Consider the following 23028-nt stretch of genomic DNA (forward strand, 5'->3'; position numbering starts at 1 on the left):
AAACATCATTACCTGTTGAGTACACTGCACAAGCAGTGCTACAATTGGAAAACTTTACTGACCTCTGAACAGTGTGGTTAGGCATCATCAGCTTATGACAATAACGTCATGTGGCCTCAAAAACTGCAAATAAAGGACACTAGAAAGGAATGTCATCAATAAATACTGTCCCCTAAAGTTTCTTCAAACAGAATTTTAGACATTAAAATGTAAAAAAGCTGACTTATTTTTCTTATTTTCAGCTACTAATGTCTTATGGCATCATACACTTGGGTAACTCATCAATGAGGAAAACAGTGTCTGAAGCACTGATGGTGTGCGGTGTTCGCTCTAGAAACTGTTGTCGACCAGTCGGGCCTATTGGCAACAGCCTCAAAGCATGTTCACTCCTTTATGATGTTTGTTGTCAATAATCAACTACAGTTTGAACACAACAGTATCATTTATAAATATAATACTACACGGAGGAATAATTAACATCATCCATCACTCAGCCTTAGAGTGACACTGCATGGAGTGAGGTATTTGGCCATAAAAAAAAACCTTGACCACTTATCAAGTGACATAAAGAATTTAATGGATAATAAAATTATCACCATTATGACCCATGGAGCACGAAAATAACTAATCAATCCAACACTAAAGCATTCAGAAAAACTGCCTTGAAATACAGATAACTATATTCACAGTAAATTTTCATAACAAACAAGAAGAAAGTTTAGACTTCATTGGTGATATTATGAACAGGCAGCAAAATTATGTACTTACTGTTTAATGCAGTCTGTGACAGGTCCGTACTGGTCATCATGGATTACGCACTGAGAAGAGGAAGCATAAATCAACTTAACAACTGAGGTGAAGTGTTAAATGGTGAAGGGAAAATTAAGACACATCAAAATACATCAATTAAAAAATAAACATACCAAATATACTTCATATGCTAGGTCCTTGTTTTTTATTAATGTAGTATCCCTCATCAGTTTTGTGATTGTATTCTTCGAAGCTGAAATATGATGTGTTATGTTACTCACAAATCCGTAACAAAAGTTTGAAGCACATAGCTATAAAAACAGAGGACTGTGTTCTAGAACAACTTTATTCATTGTCTGTAGTAAATTAATGGGACTATGAAATATATGGGCGCTCTAGTTTTACAGTTAACTGGAAATGAAAAGCATAAAGGCTGGTTTTTAATGCAAAGGCCATTAGAGCACATATGGATAGGAAATCAACCACGCCCTCCCTTTCGCACTTTGCTGCTGTGACGAAGAGATGAGGAAGCCATGCCTTGGAGGTTGAGCTGTCATACAGGTCATTGTGTCCCTGGCGTAGAATGCTTTTGTTGTGTTGCATACTTATTATCCTCTCTTCTTATTGCGGACTGAGTAGAAACAGTGGGAACATTAGGAGTGTTTATTTACAACAATGGCACTCATATGTAGTACATTTTTATTGAATATGTGTGTAAACACATTCATAATTGTAATATATTTGTCCAGTCGTATAATACAGGATAAATCAAACTATTTATGTCTCTTTCATTCTTTGCTGTGCATTTTCTGACTAAGATATACCTCCTGCTCGTCAGGTAGCATTTTTCTGAAGAACCTCTTTCTCACCTTCTACTGCAGTGCTTCATAACTCATGGCCGTGTGCTGCTGACTCAGTCCTCCTCCTTCTGTGGTGCACCATACCTCACGGCCTCAGTCCAACTGTCCGATCTTCTTGCTCTCACACCCATGGTCAACAAGGTCGTCATGTGGTCAAGGTCGCTCTGTTGGCAGACCCCTAGTCTGTTCATTCTTCTTCTGCTGCTCGCCTTGCCTCCCAATGTCTGTCTCATCTAGACTTCCTTTCTCCGCCTCATCTAAGCCGTCAGTTTGTCTAAACTTCGGGCCAAGTTTTCTCAGAAATACTATGGTCTGTACCTATTCCACAGCCCTGTGGTCTTGTAATTAACTTGCAACAACCCTATGCCAAATGAAGCCAAGAGTGAATAATTAATGCCCACTCCACATCTGTCACCAAAAGTTTTTACGTTACGTCCGTGATTTCCTGTTAGCAGATCAGGAATGAGGGAGCTTGATGTTAAGTTTCCAGAAGTAGAGTGGGCTCTTCCAACTTGTAGTACTCTGGAGTTGGAGCTGCAAGCTGAAAAGATCTCACACCAAGGAACTCGGTACACAAAGGAAATATGTCTCCAAATAGGAAGTACGAAGGAAGGATTATGATGAACTGCAACTTATGAGGTACTGAGAATATAACTCAGACGCTGAGAAAACACAGAGGCATCGCTACCCTATGCAACTAGGTCCCGTGAAACTCTTAAGCCCCGCCCTGAGGGTAGAATGGCACAGAAGCTGAGTAAATCAGAATCCTTATAGACAGTTAAGCTGTCATTTACATATGCTAGTGTGACATTTCCACAACCTCTGGGGAAACTCCTATTGCTCCGAATGCCTTCCAACCTTTATCCTATCATGTATACCCTTGGTATGGAAGCTTACCTCTGTACCATACTGCAATTGATTCGCAATAGTAGGCAGGTCATGCTTGTTATAGGTATGGCACTTATGTTAAACTGGTAGTTCATGATGTTTATTACATCACTGGGTCTTAGGGGCATATTATAGGCAAGATTATTTCAAAACTACATCACAACTGTGTTATTCACAAATAGTTTCATGCAGCAATGCACAGATTTCTGACAGAGATGGAATATCTAACTACTGTTTTCTGTTATGTGTTTCTGTGCACCACGCAATGGTTCACTACATCTGAGTGGCTGCCTTTCTCTTATTTTACATACTTTACCTATTACTTTCATATTGTAAGACAAGTTAGTGGTACATACAATTAATTTGTTTCTAGTCATCTCACTGCAGACTGTGAGACATCTTAAATAAATGAACTCACATGTGGATTAAGTAAGTAAACTTTTAATTAGTGTTAATCTTCCATTTTCATTTGGTCATCAGTTACCTACAGGTATGACTAATGTAGTGTTTTCCTGAAATCATTTAGTAAAATTAACTGAGTTATATGTAATGATTACTTTTCATGAAATTTTTTCTTGTAATCGTTACTTTTACAAAGTGTTAGTTGAACTTCTTACCTGCTTATTCAAATAAAATAGTAATCATTACAATATTGGAATCATTACTTTGTAACAGTCATAAGTCATTCTTTCTCACACATATCATGCAGGCGATGAAATATATGTCATCTATATATTCATGAGAATGAGGTTTGAGTATTTCTGTTTCCTTATTTAAGAAATTACTTTTAGTGAAATGGTGCAGAAAGCAAAGAAAATATGACTGTAAAATGTAAACTTTGTATGGAAAATAAATTTTTAAGTCTCCCTGGAGTATGGCACATAGTTAAAGGAAGCATGTACAGATAAGCAATTACAATTTGCAAATATATTACGTAATATTAAAGTTACAAATTATAACACATGCACATTCTCCTGCCAAGAGACGCCACAATTTTCCAAGAAATACATTGCTAACCTAAGGAAACAGTGCTACTATAAAATGTTACTAAATGATTAATATACTGATTATTATTTACTTCAATACAAATATAATAAATGATAAAATGTAATCATTTTATGACCAATCACACAATTTTTGGTTCCATTTTGCACAGGATTCGTCCAACAAAGTTATCGAAACTGTAACAATTCACCTGATAGGTAACAATTCTTACAATGAGGGAAGAAAAGGAAATTTGATTTTCTAACTGAAGGTAAAGGTGCAAAGAACACAAGCTATACCGTCCTTCACAAATAACGCTACAATCAAAAGTACTGTCAATAAACTAGTTTTAGATTTTGTTTGCCGTTCTGTTCAGCCCTTTACAGTGGTAGAACAAGAGTCATTCATAAATTTAATAAAGGATTGGGCACCAAACAGGATAATGATGTGTAGAGTGGCTGTTGCTGTACGAATGAAAGTAAGGTGCAATAATAGAGATGTGGAAGACCTTTGTTTTGATTGGTTTGATGGAGAGACACCACATAGAAAATCTGTTACACTTCTTTTAAAGAGACTTGTGGGAACCCATACATACAATTTTCTGGCTGTTGCTATTGAGAGCATACATTGTTATTTAATATTCATAACAATGTGGTGTCTTGTGTAACAGGTACTTGTAGCAATTTGATCAAAGTTTTCACATACCACTTAATTTAAACAATTTTTGTTTTCTTTTTCTTCATACATAATGATTCTGTTATACTTTTACAAATATCAACTTTCCATTTCTTTTAACGATAATGTGGTGAAGATGACGTTGAGGCATTTGAGGAACCGGAAGATGTGGAGTTCGTTCATGCAGCACCTAGTCTAGATGAGGATGTGAATGAGTTCCAATACAACTTGTCATCTTATCAGCAGTGTGTTGCATCTACACTTAATCTGATGGCAGGACAGATAAACAGAAATTCTCTTGTGCATTTTCAACTTTTCCCGACATAATGAATAGTCCATTATATTTCGGGCATGCAGCTGTGCAAATAAAATTTCTTACACTGATATTTCAGCCCTGTATTGTCCAGCCATCCTCAGAGTGAGTCACAAGACTGATGACAAGGTGCCAAGCACAGCCTTATACGCACCACCAATGGTGGTATCCGCCTGCAAGTCACAGACACTGGTCAGCAGCAAAGAGATATTCTTACACATGCACCACCTGTGGTGAAGGCGTACAGACATTTGATTTGCTTATCGATGTATGTTCAGCGGCGATGACACCATGACGACTTCCCAGTAGTTTAATTATCCCAAGAGCTGGATTTCAGACTTTGTCCGTAATATGTCTATACAACATTCCCAGTCACAATGTACATAGCCAGCAAGTGTGCCATGCCACAAAAATTGGAGGGGGCAAATCTGTGAAATATATTCCCTCAATTGACAAACAAAATCACAATAGTTGTGGTCAGTAAGCTGGAAGAACTGTATGTGTACAAACTCTCCCAGAAGCAGCGGCACTTCACTGTAAGCTAGTTCTGTTGACAGGAGTCTAAGTTTGGCTTGTAAGTACTTCTTAGACCCAGTAAAACCATTGGTAGAGCTGTGGTCCAATTTGTTTCATGACATATGAGTTCTGTCTTTAGAGAACAGTGAAAGCATTCTATCATATCAATACCCACCTGATGGCAGCTTGTGGTCTTGTGGTGAACAGTTCCACAGTATCTGTTGAGCTGAGCAAACAATTCTGATTTGAACTGGCAGCTGCAGTCTGTTGTGATGTATAGTGGGGAAACAAACTGAAAAATCCAGCTCAAAATGAAGACAGAGGCTAAGGTTACTGCAGAGATGTTATCAACTGGCATTGTTTCCACCAGTGAATAAAATGATCAATCATATTATGATCAGAGTGGACCTATGACATCGATGTGCATATTTGCAAAACTAGTGGTTATGCCAGGAAAGTCCCCTACTGGTGCATGCACTTGGTGGGAAACTTTGCTTCATTTGCACTTTACATACGTACAAGTCCATTCTCTCCTGAATTTCAAGCCAAACAAATTACTGTGAGACATGGCAGAATGTTGGTCTAACATCAGGATGACCCAAGTTAGGCAAGCTGTCAAAGTCTCATCTGTGGAACGTAGTAAGCACGAATGGCTAAGGGTTTCCAGATAAGAGGTCAAAGTACAGTTTGACACCTGCACCAGGAGTATCAACTAATCGCTATTCCAAGGTTGATGATGTATAGTTGAGCAGGTGGTTGTGCCAGCAAGGCAAGCAATTGTTATTGTTTTGCAGGAATGATTAGTGGGCGGTTTATGATCTGTGAAAATAGTAAACTCTCTAGCTTCCAGTTGTGGCAAAAGTACTTGATGCTCTCATAGGCAGTGAAAAGTTCTCTTTCATAAGTGCTCCATTATTGCCGTGATGGAGACCACTTGTGTGAATAAAAGGCCAGTGGTTGCCATGCTCCATCATGAAACTGTTGTAATGCTGCACCAATAGCTATTTGGCTTGAGTCTACAACCAATGTGTGGGTGCATCCAGTTCAGGGTGTGCATAAATGCTGTATCCATTATGCTCTGTTTAGCCACTTCAAAGGCAGAGCTCATAGTGTCTTTCCACTAAATCAGGGAGCTGCCATTGATTTTCAGACTAGTGAGTACCACAATCAACGGTTCTTGTAGCTCGGCCGAGTGTGCCAGATTTCAATGGTAGAATTTGAGAATGCCTAGGAAGCAATGTAATTCTCTAGCAGAATTTTGTTGAGTGATTTGTAAAATGGCTTCCACTTTTTCAGGTAAAGGTAGCGAGCCTGTAGATGAAATCTGGTGTCCCAGGAAGTCAATTTGTGAGTGACCAAACATGCACTTAGCACTGTTCAGAACGATGCCATACTGCTCTAATCGCTTGAAGACTTCTATTAAGATCTCTTTGTGCTGCTCTGCAGTGACGAAAAGACAAGACTTATGTCTAAGTAGGAATGCCCTTTTCTTATTTTTTTTTTTTTTACATACTGTCCAAAGAAATAAAATAAAAAAGACGAAAGACATAAAAAATTTGCATCTTTTTATTTATATTATTCATGCAACCTTTGGTAACCAACCTCCAGTTACACAAGGAGTAAACAACATCCAGCACCACCCAACACAATTATTATTCATGGTGCGAAGGCCACATTCAAAGCCAAAGCCCTACATGCGCATTGATCTTACATGCATAAAATCATAGGTTAAAATATTAGATAAAATTGGCACGTCTTTCACCTTATTTTACTTTATTTCTTCAAACAGTATGTGAATAACACTTAATAAAAAAGGAAATTTTAGATCTAGAATGAAATTTTCACTCTACAGCAGAGTGTGCGCTGATATGAAACTTCCTGCAGATTAAAACTGTGTGCCGGACCGAGACCCGAACTTGAGACCTTTGCCTTTCGCCGCAAATTTTAGATTTTCATATTGATTTCCTGTATGGAATGCAACAATTTTGGTACTGTGATATTATTTCATGAGATGGATTGTTAATATTTTACATTGTTATGTCAATACAGGGTTGTATATGGCAGGGCTCACTTCTCATTGCCTCCTGGTTTTGTATGTTTAATTTAGATGCTAGGCTATCTTTTTTATAAAAAAAAAGTTGTAAATATTTCTTGTAATGTACAACTGATATTTCCTACGTAATAAAAATTTTACCAATAAATGACAGTGGGGGCACCAGCACCATAGCAAACTAACAGACAGTCATATACATATGCACATGTGCTTATGTATGAGGGCGACACCTACCAAGCTGCCTTACTGACCAGTAAATTTTATATTTGTCAGTTTGATTGCGTCATTCGGATGAAACAGTAGACATGCAGGGCATCAATTACTGAGCCTATTGGTTGCTCACAGTTTGACTTTCATGTATGGAACAGTTCGTGCCTTTTGCCATAATGCTGCATAAGTAGTTATAGTTAAAAACAAATCAAGTCCGTAATAATATACACTGAGGTGGCAAAAGTCATGGGATAGCAATATGCACAAATACAGATGTTGGTAGTGTCACATACACAAGGTGTAAAAGGGCACTGTCTTGGTAGAATTGTAATTTGTATTCAAGTGAGTCATGTGAAAAGGTTTCCAATGTGATTATGGCCATACGATGGAAATTAAAAGACGTTGAACATGGAAGGGTAGTTGGAGCTAACGCAAAGGACATTTCATTTAGGAAATCATTATGAAATTTAATATACCAATATCCACAGTGTCAAGAGTGTGCTGAGAATACCAAATTTTAGGCATTACCTTTCACCAAAGACAATGCAGTAGCCAATATTGTATTGTATTGTATATTTATTGGTCCTGTGAATCATACACTGTACTAGGGTACATAATGATATAGGAAAAGTCAAATAATTTGCAATAAAGTTTAGAAGAAAAACTGTTGTATGGTTTTCAGTATATAGCAATATAACCCTAACATATGGGAATAACATTTCACAAATACACAAATAAATTTTACATGCACACATTTCATACTTTCGGCCTTGATTATACATACACACACATATATATAATAGACCACATATAATACACAGATAAATCTACATGTACACATTTCTTATTTTGGCCTCAATTGTATAAACTATTTAAATTTGTCACATATTTACATTGTAGATAAAAATTCATCAACACTATAGTATCAATTCTGTAGCAAGTAGTCACTCACTGCAGTTTTGAATTTATGCATGCCAGTTATTGGCTTCATTTTTTTAGGTAGTGGTGGTGGTGGTGGTGGTGGTGGTGATGGTGGGAGGATGTATGGGACAGGTCTATTACAGGGATATGGGCCATGAGGCAATGGGTTGGGGGTTGGGGGCAGGGGGCAGGGGGCAGGGGGCAGGGGGCAGGGGGCTGGGGGCTGGGGGCTGGGGGCTGGGGGCTGGGGGCAGGGGGCAGGGGGCAGGGGGCAGGGGGATGGATGAGGATACTGTGTATGTTCGGCGGGCAGCAGAATACCACTCTAGGAGGGGTGGGGAGGATACAGGGTAGGAAAGTCCTCATTTCAGAGCATGACAACAGGTAGTAGAAACCCTGACGGAGAATGTGATCAACTGGTCCAGTCGGGGTGACACTGAATCAAGAGGGAAATGCTCCTTTATAGACGAAGAGTGGGACATTGGGATGTGGTGGTTGACAGGCGAGATAAGGCTCGGGATATCTGTTTTTGTACAAGGTTGGGAGAGTAATTCCGGTTAGTGAGACCCTTGGTATATTTGGAGAGACACTGTTTGTCAGCTTGTCACTACAGATGTGATGGCCACAGGTGACTAGGATGTATGGAAGGGGCTTCTTGGTATGGAATAGGTGACAGCTGTAGAAGTGGAGGTATTGTTGCTGGCTGTAAGGTTTGATATGGGCGGAGATACTGATGTAGCCATCTTTGAGGTGGAGGTTGACATTGAGAAAGGTGTTTTGTTGGGCTGAAGAGGACCAGGTGAAGCGAATGAGGGAGAATGTGTTGAGGTTCTGGAGGAGTGTGGAGAGCGTGTCCTCACTCTCAATCCAGAACACGAAGATGTCATCAATGAATCTGAACCAGTTGAGAGATTTGGGATTCTGGGTGGTTAGGAAGGATTTCTCCACATGGCCCATGAATAGGCTGGCATAGGACAGTGCCAAGTGGGTGCCCAATGCTATACCATGCATTTGTTTTGTAGGATATGCCTTCAAAGGTGATATAATTGTGGGTGAGGATATAGTTAGTCATGATGACCGGGAAGGAAGTTGTGGGCTTTGAGGCCATGGGACATTGGGAAAGGTAGTATTCAATAGCGGAAAGGCCATATGCATTAAGAATGTTAGTGTAAAGGGAAGTGGCATCAATAGTGACAAGCAGGGCATTGTAAGGTAAAGGAACAGTTACTGTGTGGTAAGGAAACAAGAACTATGGAGAGTCAGTGGAGGAAAAGCTTCAAATCTTTTATACAGGAGGGTAGGTTGTGGATAAAAGGCTGGAAAGTGCTTGCTTATGACAGCAGAGATTCTCTTGGTGGGAGCACAATTACTAGCCAAAATGGGGCATCCTGGGTGGTTGGGTTTATGGACTTTAGGAAGCACATAGAAGGTAGGACTGTGAGGAGTGGCAAGGGTGAGGAGAGAGATGGACTCAGGAAACAGGCTCTGGGATGGGCCTAAGGATTTTTGTCTGTGACTCAACATCTATGGTGAGCACCAAATCTATCCTTTTTTATACATTGTTATTACAGACAAGCAACAATGGGATGTATGAAAATTGTATCTGTTAGAACAGTCCGGTGAATTTTGGTGTTAAAGGGTTGTGGTAGCAGATGACCAACGCGAGTGCCTTTGCTAACAGCACAACATTCCATGCAGTGCACCTTCTGGGCTCACAACCATATTGGCTGGACCCCTGTTGCGTGGAAAACTGGCCTTATCAGAGGGATCCCAATTTCAGTTGGTAAGAGCTAATGGTAGGGTTCAAGTGTGATGCAGACCCCACGAGACTGTGGACCTATGTTGTCAACAAGGAACAGCGCAAGCTGATGGTGGCTCCATAATGATGTGGCCTGTGTTTACATGGAATGGACTGGGCCCTCTGGTCCAGCTGAACAGATCATTGACTGGAAATGGTTGTTTGGCTACTTGGACATCACTTTCAGCAGATCATGGACTTCTTGTTTCCAAACAATAATGGAATTTTTATAGATGACAATGTGCCATGTCATTGGGCCACAATCATTCACGATCGGTTTGAAGAACATTCTGGACAATTTGAGAAAACAATATGGTCACCCACTGAATATTTATGGGACATAATCGAGGAATCAGTTTCCACCTAACATCCTGCACCGGCAGCACCTTAGCAATTATGTATGGCTGTAGAGGCAAAATGGCTCAATACTTCCAGGGACTTGAGTCCTTGCCACATAGAGCTGCTGCACTACAACAGACAAAAGGAGGTCCGACATGATATTAGGAGGTATCCCATGACTTTTGTCACCTCAGTGTAAGTACTTGGAATATGGACATGCATACTGTATGTAAATATTTTCTGTATAATATGGGCTTCGTAATTTTAGGAGTGTGGTTTGAGAATGGGCGAGTCAACACAAAACAGGTAACGACTGCAGCAATAAAACGTACATTGACGGAACTGAGACAACCAAAGTAAAAATTTGTCAAATTTCCAGAATATTATACAACTGCGAACCTACCATTCCAAAGCAGAAAGCCTTGAATCAGCAGATATCTTTTTCTACCACTGGGATATGAGTAAACACCTTAGCACAATCAAGTACACCGAATAGGGTTGCCTCACATAAAGTGTAATTATAATCTCGTAACAAAGGCACTGGATACTGATCTGGTTCTGTTGGGGTTTTGAGTGCACAATAGTCTCCACATGGACGCCATATGCCACACTTTCTTTGCCACAAGGTGTAAATGATTATGATATTTGGCTTGCGGGGTGCTCAACTGCATGGTCATCAGTGCCCGTACACATTCCCAATCTGTACACAGTCCAAACTAGCCACTTTCATGAATGATGATGGAATGATGAGGACAACACAAACACCCAGTCCTCGGACCACAAGGTGTAAAGGAGATGACTGTGGGCTACTGATGGACAAATAATACCTTCCTTCAAGATGGTGTTAAATACACTGATCTGTTTGGTGAGCACATCAACCTTGGCTGAAAGACTGTCATAGTTTGCGCGCGTTACCATTGTTGGAGATGTGCTGCTTACATGACAGTGTCACTGCACTTATTGGAGCATGTGTCGTTGCATCCAAAATCTTCTCAGGCAAGTAAACCACTGCATCCAAGGGCATCTCAGTTTGCAAGGCTATAATTGCCTTTACCTACCATTGTAGGCGACTACTCTGTAATGCACATAGCAAGTTGTCAGATAATGTGTCGGTGTCGACCTTGCTCCTCAAGTGCCTTAGATACTGCAACGACTTCTTGAGACTTGCCCGATGCACTCTCCTTGAGATGCAGAGACTGTATGAATCAATTCTATCTTCAGTTTCATGTAGGAGTTTGTTGTAGTTGGTGTGGTTACCACAACTTCCATCTCTGCAGTGTACAGATGGTCTAGTTGACTCACCACTACTGCAAACTTTGAAAAATCCATTGTGATCCCTATATAATAAAAACTGGCCTCCACTTCAAATCACAGCATAGAGTTGTGTGGCCAGAAAGGCAGTAAATGCGCAGAAAGTCTGGAAACTGACACTTCCATCACATCTGTTGTATCAGTCATGGTAGACAGCTTGATTGACTAGTAGCTTTAGTTCTCCCTGTGCTGTAGTGCAGACTAAATCATGCTGTGGTCACTGTCTGTCAGGTCGTCTGCAGAGTCTGCCGGCCAACCATCTATGACCGAGCGAGGTGGCGCAGTGGTTAGACACTGGACTCGCATTCGGGAGGACGACGGTTCAATCCCGCGTCCGGCCATCCTGATTTAGGTTTTCCGTGATTTCCCTAAATCGCTCCAGGCAAATGCCGAGATGGTTCCTTTCAAAGGGCACGGCCGACTTCCTTCCCTGTCCTTCCCTAATCCGATGAGACCGATGACCTCGCTGTCTGGTCTCCTTCCCCAACACAACCAACCAACCAACCATCTATGATGTGGGTGTTGAGATTTAGCCTGACTGGCATACGAAATATATGCTCTTGACAGGAATGAACAAATACTTACTGCTTACACAGGACGGCCCACCAATGAACCATGGACCTTGCCGTTGGTGGGGAGGCTTGCGTGCCTCAGCGATACAGATGGCCGTACCGTAGGTGCAACTACAACGGAGGGGTATCTGTTGAGAGGCCAGACAAATGTGTGGTTCCTGAAGAGGGGCAGCAGCCTTTTCAGTAGTTGCAGGGGCAACAGTCTGGATGATTAACTGATCTGGCCTTGTAACATTAACCAAAACGGCCTTGCTGTGCTGGTACTGCGAACGGATGAAAGCAAGGGGAAACTACAGTCGTCATTTTTCACAACGGCATGCAGCTTTACTGTATGATTAAATGATGATGGCGTCCTCTTGGGTAAAATATTCCGGAGGTAAAATAGTCCCCCATTCGGATCTCCAGGCGGGGACTACTCAAGAGGACGTCATTATCAGGAGAAAGAAAACTTGGGTTCTACGGATAGGAGCGTGGAATGTCAGATCCCTTAATTGCGCAGGTAGGTTAGAAAATTTAAAAAGGGAAATGGATAGGTTAAAGTTAGATATAGTGGGAATTAGTGAAGTTCGGTGGCAGGAGGAACAAGACTTTTGGTCAGGTGAATACAGGGTTATAAATACAAAATCAAAGAGGGGTAATGCAGGAGTAGGTTTAATAATGAATAAAAAAATAGGAGTGCGGGTAAGCTACTAAAAACAGCATAGTGAACGCATTATTGTGGCCAAGATAGACACAAAGCCCACGCCTACTACAGTAGTACAAGTTTATATGCCAACTAGCTCTGCAGATGATGAAAAAATTGATGAAATGTATGATGAGATAAAAGAAATTATTCAGGTAGTGAAGGGAGACGAAAATTTAATAGTCATGGGTGACTGGAATTCGTCAGTAGGAAAAGGGGGAGAAGGAAACATAGTAGGGGAATATGGATTGGGGGGAAGAAATGAAAGAGGAAGCCGTCTGGTAGAATTTTGCACAGAGCATAACTTAATCATAGCTAATATTTGGTTCAAGAATCATAAAAGAAGGTTGTATACATGGAAGAATCCTGGATATACTAAAAGGTATCAGATAGATTATATAATGGTAAGACAGAGATTTAGGAATCAGGTTTTAAATTGTAAGACATTTTCAGGGGCAGATGTGGACTCCGACCACAATCTACTGGTTATGAACTTTAGATTAAAACTGAAGAAATTGCAAAAAGGTGGGAATTTAAGGAGATGGGACCTGGATAAACTGACTAAACCAGAGGTTGTACAGAGTTTCAGGGAGAGCGTAAGGGAACAAATAGCAGGAATGGGGGAAAGAAATACAGTAGAAGAAGAATGGGTAGCTTTGAGGGATGAAGTAGTGAAGGCAGCAGAGGATCAAGTAGGTAAAAAGGCGAGGGCTAGTAGAAATCCTTGGGTAACAGAAGAAATATTGAATTTAATTGATGAAAGGAGAAAATATAAAAATGCAGTAAATGAAGCAGGCAAAAAGGAATACAAACGTCTCACAAATGAGATCGACAGGAAGTGCAAAATGGCTAAGCAGGGATGGCTAGAGGATAAATGTAAGGATGTAGAGGCTTATCTCACTAGGGGTAAGATAGATACCGCCTACAGGAAAATTAAAGAGACCTTTGGAGAGAAGAGAACCACTTGTATGAATATCAAGAGCTCAGGTGGAAACCCAGTTCTAAGCAAAGGCGGAAAGGTGGAAGGAGTATATAGAGGGTTTATACAAGGGCGATGTACTTGAGGACAATATTATGGAAATGGAAGAGGATGTAGATGAAGACGAAATGGGAGATAAGATACTGCGTGAAGAGTTTGACAGAGCACTGAAAGACCTGAGTCGAAACAAGGCCCCGGGAGTAGACAACATTCCATTAGAACTACTGATGGCCTTGGGAGAGCCAGTCATGACAAAACTCTACCATCTGGTGACCAAGATGTATGAGACAGGTGAAATACCCTCAGACTTCAAGAAGAATATAATAATTCCAATCCCAAAGAAAGCAGATGTTGACAGATGTGAAAATTACCGAACTATCAGTTTAATAAGTCACAGCTGCAAAATACTAACACGAATTCTTTACAGACGAATGGAAAAACTGGTAGAAGCCGACCTCGGGGAAGATCAGTTTGGATTCCGTAGAAATGTTGGAACACGTGAGGCAATACTAACCTTACGACTCATCTTAGAAGAAAGATTAAGGAAAGGCAAACCTACTTTTCTAGCATTTGTAGACTTAGAGAAAGCTTTTGACAATGTTAATTGGAATACTCTCTTTCAAATTCTGAAGGCGACAGGGGTAAAATACAGGGAGCGTAAGGCTATTTACAATTTGTACAGAAACCAGATGGCAGTTATAAGAGTCGAGGGGCATGAAAGGGAAGCAGTGGTTGGGAAGGGAGTGAGACAGGGTTGTAGCCTCTCCCCGATGTTATTCAATCTATATATTGAGCAAGCAGTAAAGGAAACAAAAGAAAAATTCGGAGTAGGTATTAAAATTCATGGAGAAGAAATAAAAACTTTGAGGTTCGCCGATGACATTGTAATTCTGTCAGAGACAGCAAGGGACTTGGAAGAGCAGTTGAATGGAATGGACAGTGTCTTGAAAGGAGGATATAAGATGAACATCAACAAAAGCAAAATGAGGATGATGGAATCTAGTCAAATTAAATCGGGTGATGCTGAGGGAATTAGATTAGGAAATGAGACACTTAAAGTAGTAATGGAGTTTTGCTATTTAGGGAGCAAAATAACTGATAATGGTCGAAGTAGAGAGGATATAAAATGTAGACTGGCAATGGCAAGGAAAGCGTTTCTGAAGAAGAGAAATTTGTTAACATCGAGTATAGATTTAAGTGTCAGGAAGTCGTTTCTGAAAGTATTTGTATGGAGTGTAGCCATGTATGGAAGTGAAACATGGACGATAAATAGTTTGGACAAGAAGAGAATAGAAGCTTCGAAATGTGATGCTACAGAAGAATACTGAAGATTAGATGGGTAGATCACATAACTAATGAGGAGGTATTGAATAGAATTCGGGAGAAGAGGAGTTTGTGGCACAACTTGACAAAAAGAAGGGACCGGTTGGTAGGACATGTTTTGAGGCATCAAGGGATCACAAATTTAGCATTGGAGGGCAACGTGGAGGGTAAAAATCGTAGAGGGAGACCAAGAGATGAATACACTAAGCAGATTCAGAAGGATGTAGGTTGCAGTAAGTACTGGGAGGCGAAGAAGCTTGCACAGGATAGAGTAGCATGGAGAGCTGCATCAAACCAGTCTCAGGACTGAAGACCACAACAACAACAACACAGGACAGAAACTTACTGGGAGTTAACAGCCTTAGAGAAGTTTTACATACATAGAATTTTCCCTTGAGAAAGCATGTCACATTTATCTTGTAACCAACCAAGTACAGTAATATATACACTGAAAACAATAGTGAACCTGTCTCATAATAGGCAGATTCACAGAGAATAAAACATAGCCCTGGCAGCTGGTGTGTAAAATGTTTTTATAACCAAGATGTAAATAAACACACGCATATGCAACATAACATGACTCAACACTGCACAATGTGGACCGTAATTTCAGTGGTGAAAACAGATATAAAAATGCTTTTGTTATTAAAAAGGGACTTCGTGGTTGTATTGTCACACAGTTTTGGCGAGCAAAGGTTCAAATGTATTCTGTGTTCTCACATTGGTTGGTTGACTTAAGACGCTCCAAAAAACACATAAGAAACATAATATTGCACCATCTCATCTCACTGTGTGTGTGTGTGTGTGTGTGTGTGTGTGTGTGTGTGTGTGTGTGTGCACGCGAGGGGCAAGATTGGGGGGGGGGGGGGGGGGGGGCAGGGAGAAAGAAGTGGGGGAGGCAGAGAGTCCTATTGTCTGATCGTAGACTTTTTCATGTTGTTTGTCCTAAATGCTTTATCTGTGTTCTACAGAGCAACTAAATGCAATAAATTAATGTGAGTGCATAACAGAATATGTTACAACCTTTGCAAACCAAAACTGTATCACAATACAACCACAAAGTCCATTTGTAATAAAACCAACATTTTTTAAGTTCATATTTTAATATCTGTTAATGACAACTGCGCATACCTATACAGAAGACATGCTGTATGCTGAAAAAACAGCTACAAACATAGATATTATGCAATGACTTTAAAGTAAAAAGGTACTAAAAATTATCGACAAAGATATCTGAAATTTTTCATAGTGTATTGTAACAATGCTAATGTTTCACATTTTTTAATAAAGAAACCCATGGATGATAGCGGTATTTCACTGATGATAGCGGTATTTCACTGGAGCTACTTTGGGGAATTAAATAAACAGAAGGTGTTTGCATGCAGGAGGATCCACAAGTCAACATTGTTTTACGCGGTTATGGACCAAACAAATGATGAGTTCAAGTTAGAATGAAAGCTAGAAAATACAAACAATAGCAAATCCAGGATGTAATGTAACAATATTATGAAAAGGAAAGTTGCTACTGCAGTGTGGTTTCAGCAGCCTGAGACCGCAGTCGAGAGTGTGAGTTGCATTTGCGTGAGTGAGTGAGTGAGTGTGAGTGTGTGTGTGTGTGTGTGTGTGTGTGTGTGTGTGTGACATCTATTATTGACGGAGGCCTTAATGGCCAAAAGCTTTATTTGTGACAGTCCGTTTGTTGTGCTTATCTGCAATTCAGCATCTCCACTATATGGTGAGTAGCAACTTTCCTTTTCATAATATTGCTAGAAAATACAAAGATATTTTTATTGGTACATCAAAAGTGTTGGACTGACACTGGAAATTAAGACTCTGAAATATAAAAGTTTTTGTACAACAGAGAAAATCCTCTAGGATATCAACAAAAGCAAACAGAAAAAGCGTAATAGTGATACACAGAGACAGGAATTCTATAGTCAAGCATCAGAAGCTCCATTGATTCCCTCTGTTGTATGCACGTGAAAATCATGCGGATGTTGACAAAAAGAAATGGTAAAATATGTTGAAAAAACATATTTCTGGTCTTATATACCAACGTCATATTACAGGATATGAGTACATATCAAACATATATAATATGGCTGACACTGTGCATAGTGAAAAACCATTAACATAGTATGGCATATTTAACAGCTAATATATTTCTGTGGCCTGCATTTGTCAGTTCTGTTCAATGATGAAACTGACGAATGCAGGGCACAGGAATATATTAGTTATTACATAAACCATACTGTCTTAATGGGTTTTCACTGCGTGCGATTTCAGCCATATTATGTATCTTCAATACATACTCATATCCTGTAATATGACAACTGTTCTCTTAAGAACAAAACTATGTTTTTTCGACAAAGATATGTCACAGACAGGTCAGACAGACTTTTAACATTGCAACACGCACTTGAGAATGGCTATTAAGCCAAAATAAAATCATGTAAAATAAATGAACAATTAATGGTCCAACTGTGGAAATTTCTTTAAAAAAAATACCAAAGAGTTGTACTCTGTAGAAGCCACGCCCCCAAACCACTGCACATGGAGTTAACTGGCATTTCAGGGCACAGCTTTGACGACTAGCTACTGCCTGTTAAAGAAACATCTTTTAATATCAATAGTTTCAAAAATGGTGACTGTCCTGTCAATATTTAAATATGTGTGGAAATATTCGTAAACCTCCATGATAACTTATTTTTGTAACCTATTATTGAGAAATATTTTAGTGCAGCTCTTGAGGCGGCTTTGCCTCAGACACTTTAACTACGAGCTGTCTGCTTTTGATTGAGAAAGTTGCAATCTTTGACTCACCACATTATCTATAATGTGAATAGCCTATCCATAGTTGTTCCCCATAAAACAATCTGTCATGATTGTACCTTACAGGCATTAAAAAGAATTACTTATCTTTAATTAAATTGCAGTAAGCTCAAGACAGATGTGAATAATAATTGATTTTAACATGCTTCCTTGGCCTCCCCTCCCACTCTCCACCTCCTTTCTCCCCTCAATCCCTCCACCTGACACAACTTTCCACCCCAGTCGAGCTCCAAAACTGCAATCTACCATACTTGTGTGAGGAGGGCACGGGGGAGAGGGGGGGAGGGGGGGGGGGGGGGAGAGGGCAGGAAGGAAGCACACACTAGCTCAAAAAAGGATTCATCCAAATGCTGGTGAAGTTTTCAGTCTTGTTTATGTGCCTGTTGACATATCAACACCTTTCCTATTTGGAGAGATGTTACCAGGGTTGCCATAAGTTTCACCAAGTGAAATTCCCTGATATTTCCCCGATTTCCGGACAAGTTTTAGCATTTCTCCCTGGCAAATTTTGAGATCTCAAGGGTGAGTAAAGACATAAGTTGACCAAAAAAATGTAGGGACTTCTGTATTTCTAAATGTATGAGCAAAAATCTTAAGTACTAACATCAACATCTTTTGTAATGAACTGTATTCAGATGGAGAAAGCAATACAAATGGTACATATGTTTCGCCAAGACCAATGATGTTATTTTATTTCAATAAAACGAAACACATTTGGTGACAAAAATACACATTTCCTTGGAGTCACAAGATTTCAGAAGTAGCCTCAGAGAAAAGTAGGCCTCTTGGAAGAAGAACATAAGGCAGGGAAGAGTTGTGTAAACCATCACTATAGGTGACCGCCAATAAAATGTTGAATCTACGACGATCATTGTCAGTTATTACACACTGTGTTATGTCTATTATTTTAGTGGTATTGTGTGTCCACCAGTTTAGCTTAGTGGTAACGTGTTTGCCTACCATGAAGCAGGCCCGGATTCGATTGCTGGCCAGGTTGGAGATTTTCTCCATTTGTGGATTGCGTGGTGTTTTGTCCTCATCATCATTTCATGATCACCAACATGCAAGTTGGCCAATGTGGCGTCACCTGAATGAAGACCTGCAACCCGTTGGCCCAACTTCCCTGGATGGGGCATCCCGGCCATCAATGCCACACGATCATTTCATTTTATGGGCATTGTGTGATTTTTCTTTTGAAAAATATATTTTTACATAACTTACAAACAGCCAGTGATTGCCACAATTTTCTTCTTCTTATTGTCCATACTATGTAATATACGGACTACTTTCAAAGTGCCACAGTTTACTACAATATATATAAAATTCCACACTGTACAATGTACTTGCTATAAGACAGTTCCTGAAATCCATCACCTGTGGCTCTCTGGCCCGCCGAGGAGCACCACAGTCCTGGGTCCATGATGAAAATCCGTCACATTATGCCACACACAAACACACCCGCCCTATGGGCTCATTGATGCAACTAGATCTGACAGGCAGGGCCTGCACATTAGTGGGAAATGATGGGCTTCAGATCAGCAGGCCTGATCCGTTAGAAATAACCGTATAAATAGCCTACGATTTTGGCCTGTTGTGGAAGTTCACTTGTGTGGCCAGCTATTCATGCTGATAAAACGAGACCACAATGATCAATCCAAACAACAGGTAACTTGCACAAATACTCTGAGAATCAATACTGATGAGGATAGGTAGCAACACACCGTGAAGATGATCGCGGAGCTGCAGACGGGCACATAGAAAAGACTAAGATCCAAACAAATCACTCCTCACACCTCCTTGCCTCTCGTCGGCAGCTGCTAGGCTATGGAAAGAAGTGGTGGCACCACTGACTGCAAGTTGAGGGGAATGGTAGGAAGGGGAGAAGTAGTAAGAATGAGGAAGCAGGGAAGTACTGACAATGCATGACATCTCAGTAAACAAACCATTTCATCTACTGAGACAAAAACTGAGATTTTTCCAGAGTTTCTTTCAAATTTCCCTGATATTTCCCTGACATTCACTGATTTCCAGGACTTGTGGCAACCTTGGTTACCTTTACTCCTAAATTATTTTCATTCCATCAGATCTTTCCAGGATCATAAGGCGTAAAATTAATGTGCAGGCCACAAAAGTACCAACAAATGGAATTAATCAAATATATGTTTAGATTTTAAGTCGCGTTACTTTTTTAGGGAAATAATCATAAAAAAACTGTTGTCTGGCCCCCACTGCTTCAAAAATATTCTGTCCTTCTCCTGTTTGTAGAAGCTGTAGGTCCATTGTATTGAAAAGAGTATAAACTGTTTTCATTTACAATAAAACAGAACACAGTACCTCCAACAAACAGTATAATGTTAATTAAAAAAGTCAAAACTTTTTAAAAATATCTAGTCACCAAGCGGAGCAGAGAACACATATAAAAAAAAAAAAAGGCTTTACATATGCAAGTTTTTGGAGTCATTGGATCCTTCTTCTGGCAGAAGGGTTGAAGGGGAAGGAAGAGGGGTGAAGGAAAAGGACTAGAGAGGTTTAGGAAAAGGGGTCAAGATTGGAGAAGTCACCCAGAACCCTGGATCAGGAGAGACTTACCGGACAGGATGAGAAGGAAAGACTTTCTGTCTGGTAAGTCTCCCCTGACACAGGGTTCTGGGTGACTTTTCTGAACTCTACCCCTTTTCCTACACCTCTCCAGTCCTTTTCCTACACCCCTCTTCCTTCCCCTTCAACTCTTCTGCCAGAAGGAGGAGCCACTGGTTCTGAAAGCTTGCATATGTAAAATCTTTTTTATATGTGTTCTCCTGCTGTTGCTTGATTTTTGTGAGTACATTTTTTTATCTATTCAATAACATTATATTGTCAAAAATTGATTATTTTTGTTGTTATATCAAAACATTTTAAGATATTTTTGTTAATCATACCTTCTTCTTCATCTGACCCTTGTTCTTGATGCTGTTCTAAAATTATACGTGCAAGTAATGCTGGAGATAGATCAATACTGTCAGCAAGGCGGAGGAGAATTCCTGGCTTCTCTCCAGAATCTGCTTCTTTCTGGTACCTGCATAATAAAATTGTCTTTTAAATTATCTTTCTGCTGCGGTTCCTGAATGTCAGTACACATGAAGAGGTGGTACAATGTATGCCAAATGGAATAAAACAGCAAGACAATCAATTCGCTTTCCATTCTGAAAAACTCACAGCTTCATTGTTATGTCCAGTACAAATAATAAAATTGGACAACAAAGTTATTAAGCTGATATCAGTTGACACAGGAAATACATGATGGTCAATGGCAATCCATGATATCATGATGTCGTTGAGTTCAGGTTTTTAATGCTGCTCGAGAGCTGTTAACTGAAAATTTCTACAGTAGCAAGTATGTGTTGTTAAGACATTACAAAGCAAATAAAACAGAGAATCCCACATAATAAAAAGTAATAGTGTGTTCATCACAGAAAAAATATTTTTACTTGACATGATACATCACTTCATTTCCTGAGCGTTTTCATCATTAAAATTATTTATCAGAGTAATGTTTGGAACCAGTAAGTACACAGTTGCTTCTTTTCTCAGATTTTATTTGTTCATTGTGATGAAAAAAATCCACACTGGGAATTTTTTAACATTAGATATATGAAATGTTGTTACGAAAATCATCCATATTCTGATTCTGATAATTAATGATTTAACACACTGACTGCCACATGAGCCAATGGTGGCTCACAGTTACAAGGGTTGTGACGCCACATGAGCCATATTTGGTTCACGTATACATTGTACTGTGGGCTACGTGAGCCATAACTGGCTCACATGCACAGTGTTTAGAGGCCTCATGAGCCTCATAGGGCTCACAGATAATACGTTTCAACTATGGGTTTAAAAGTGGTGGCTGCATCAGCTGTAGAAGTGGTGTACCATTCGGGGGCAAAACTTCGCCACAATTTCTCCATCTCATGTTTGTAAAACTCAATATTTTTACAACTGGTAACCAAAGTGATTCCAAACTTCGGCATACAGTAAATGGTACAGAAAGATAGTATCTGAAATCCTTTTTGGAACATGTTTGTAAATGCTCAAGTGCTGTACAACTTGGCAAACAAAGGATCAAAGTCTCACATACAAATACAGCAGAGGCCCGGTAATCCAAATGTTCAGTTAATCCGAACATGAAAAATGTTACTCTAAGTATGAAAAACTGAGCGGTAAACTGCTGTACATACACACTATTTTAATTTACACAGTACAGTGAACATGTATTAGAAAAATTGGCAGGAAAACATTAGGTTTAAACAATGCATAACAATGAGAGAAAATCTGTCAAACTTACTAAAATACAGCGGACATTTTATCCCTACTTTTTAGATGACAAAAACTCAGTCATTGTTTTTTGGTGTAATGAAGACAGTCTGTTATATGACGCATAGTTGCACCATCGTCTCATAAACATCAAATTACCAGGTGTAGCAGTGGGCAGTCGCTCCAAATAATGTAGCGCGAGGTCAAGAGCTTCTGCAGCATCACTGTGTGGCACCAGCTCTCCTTTGTTGCTTTCAGGCTCTCTGTCACTTCCTTCACAGCAGTCTTGCTGGTCTTGAGTCACAGCAGCAACCAAACCAGCATCAGTAAGGTTCTCCACACATGCCCCATCCGCTGCCATTCACTCATCTAAGTCTTCTTCACTAGCTTCTCCACATCCAGGGATTGCCTGTATCATTTGTAGCAGATTTTCCTCTTCATTTTCAACTAGGATGTCCTGGATGTCAAGAGATGTCCACAGTTTTCTCCACAATTTTCTCAGAGTATTTTCTGAAATATTCTGCCATGCCTCAGTGGCCCAATAAACAACATCCTTCACACTGGTCTTTTTTTATTTTGTCCACTAAAGGAATGCTATCATCTTGGATCAGCATTCTTAAAAACTGTTTTCTGTAAATCAGTTTTAGTGTTTGCAGTACGCCCTGGTCCATCCAGCTGTAGAAGTGGTGTAACATTTGGGGGCAAAACTTCACCACAATTTTTCCATCA

At 39.9% G+C, this 23028-nt stretch overlaps 1 protein-coding gene across 4 annotated transcripts in view; it reads right to left on the reverse strand.

The window, feature by feature from the left end:
• The window catches only part of LOC126482293 (CDAN1-interacting nuclease 1), a 169149-nt gene that overhangs the window by 106853 nt on the left and 39268 nt on the right, over positions 1-23028 (reverse strand). For 3 of the 4 annotated variants that reach the window (XM_050106296.1, XM_050106295.1, XM_050106297.1), the window contains exons 3-6: positions 20925-21061; positions 5162-5278; positions 924-1003; positions 769-818 (exon numbers count right to left, since the gene is read on the reverse strand). In XM_050106296.1, the coding sequence (XP_049962253.1) occupies positions 769-818; positions 924-1003; positions 5162-5278; positions 20925-21061 (384 nt within the window). The remainder of the gene's footprint in view (positions 1-768; positions 819-923; positions 1004-5161; positions 5279-20924; positions 21062-23028) is intronic. The other variant, XM_050106298.1, reaches the window with a different exon arrangement.

Source organism: Schistocerca serialis, chromosome 5 (genome assembly GCF_023864345.2).
Source record: "Schistocerca serialis cubense isolate TAMUIC-IGC-003099 chromosome 5, iqSchSeri2.2, whole genome shotgun sequence".
Taxonomy (NCBI): domain Eukaryota; kingdom Metazoa; phylum Arthropoda; class Insecta; order Orthoptera; family Acrididae; genus Schistocerca; species Schistocerca serialis.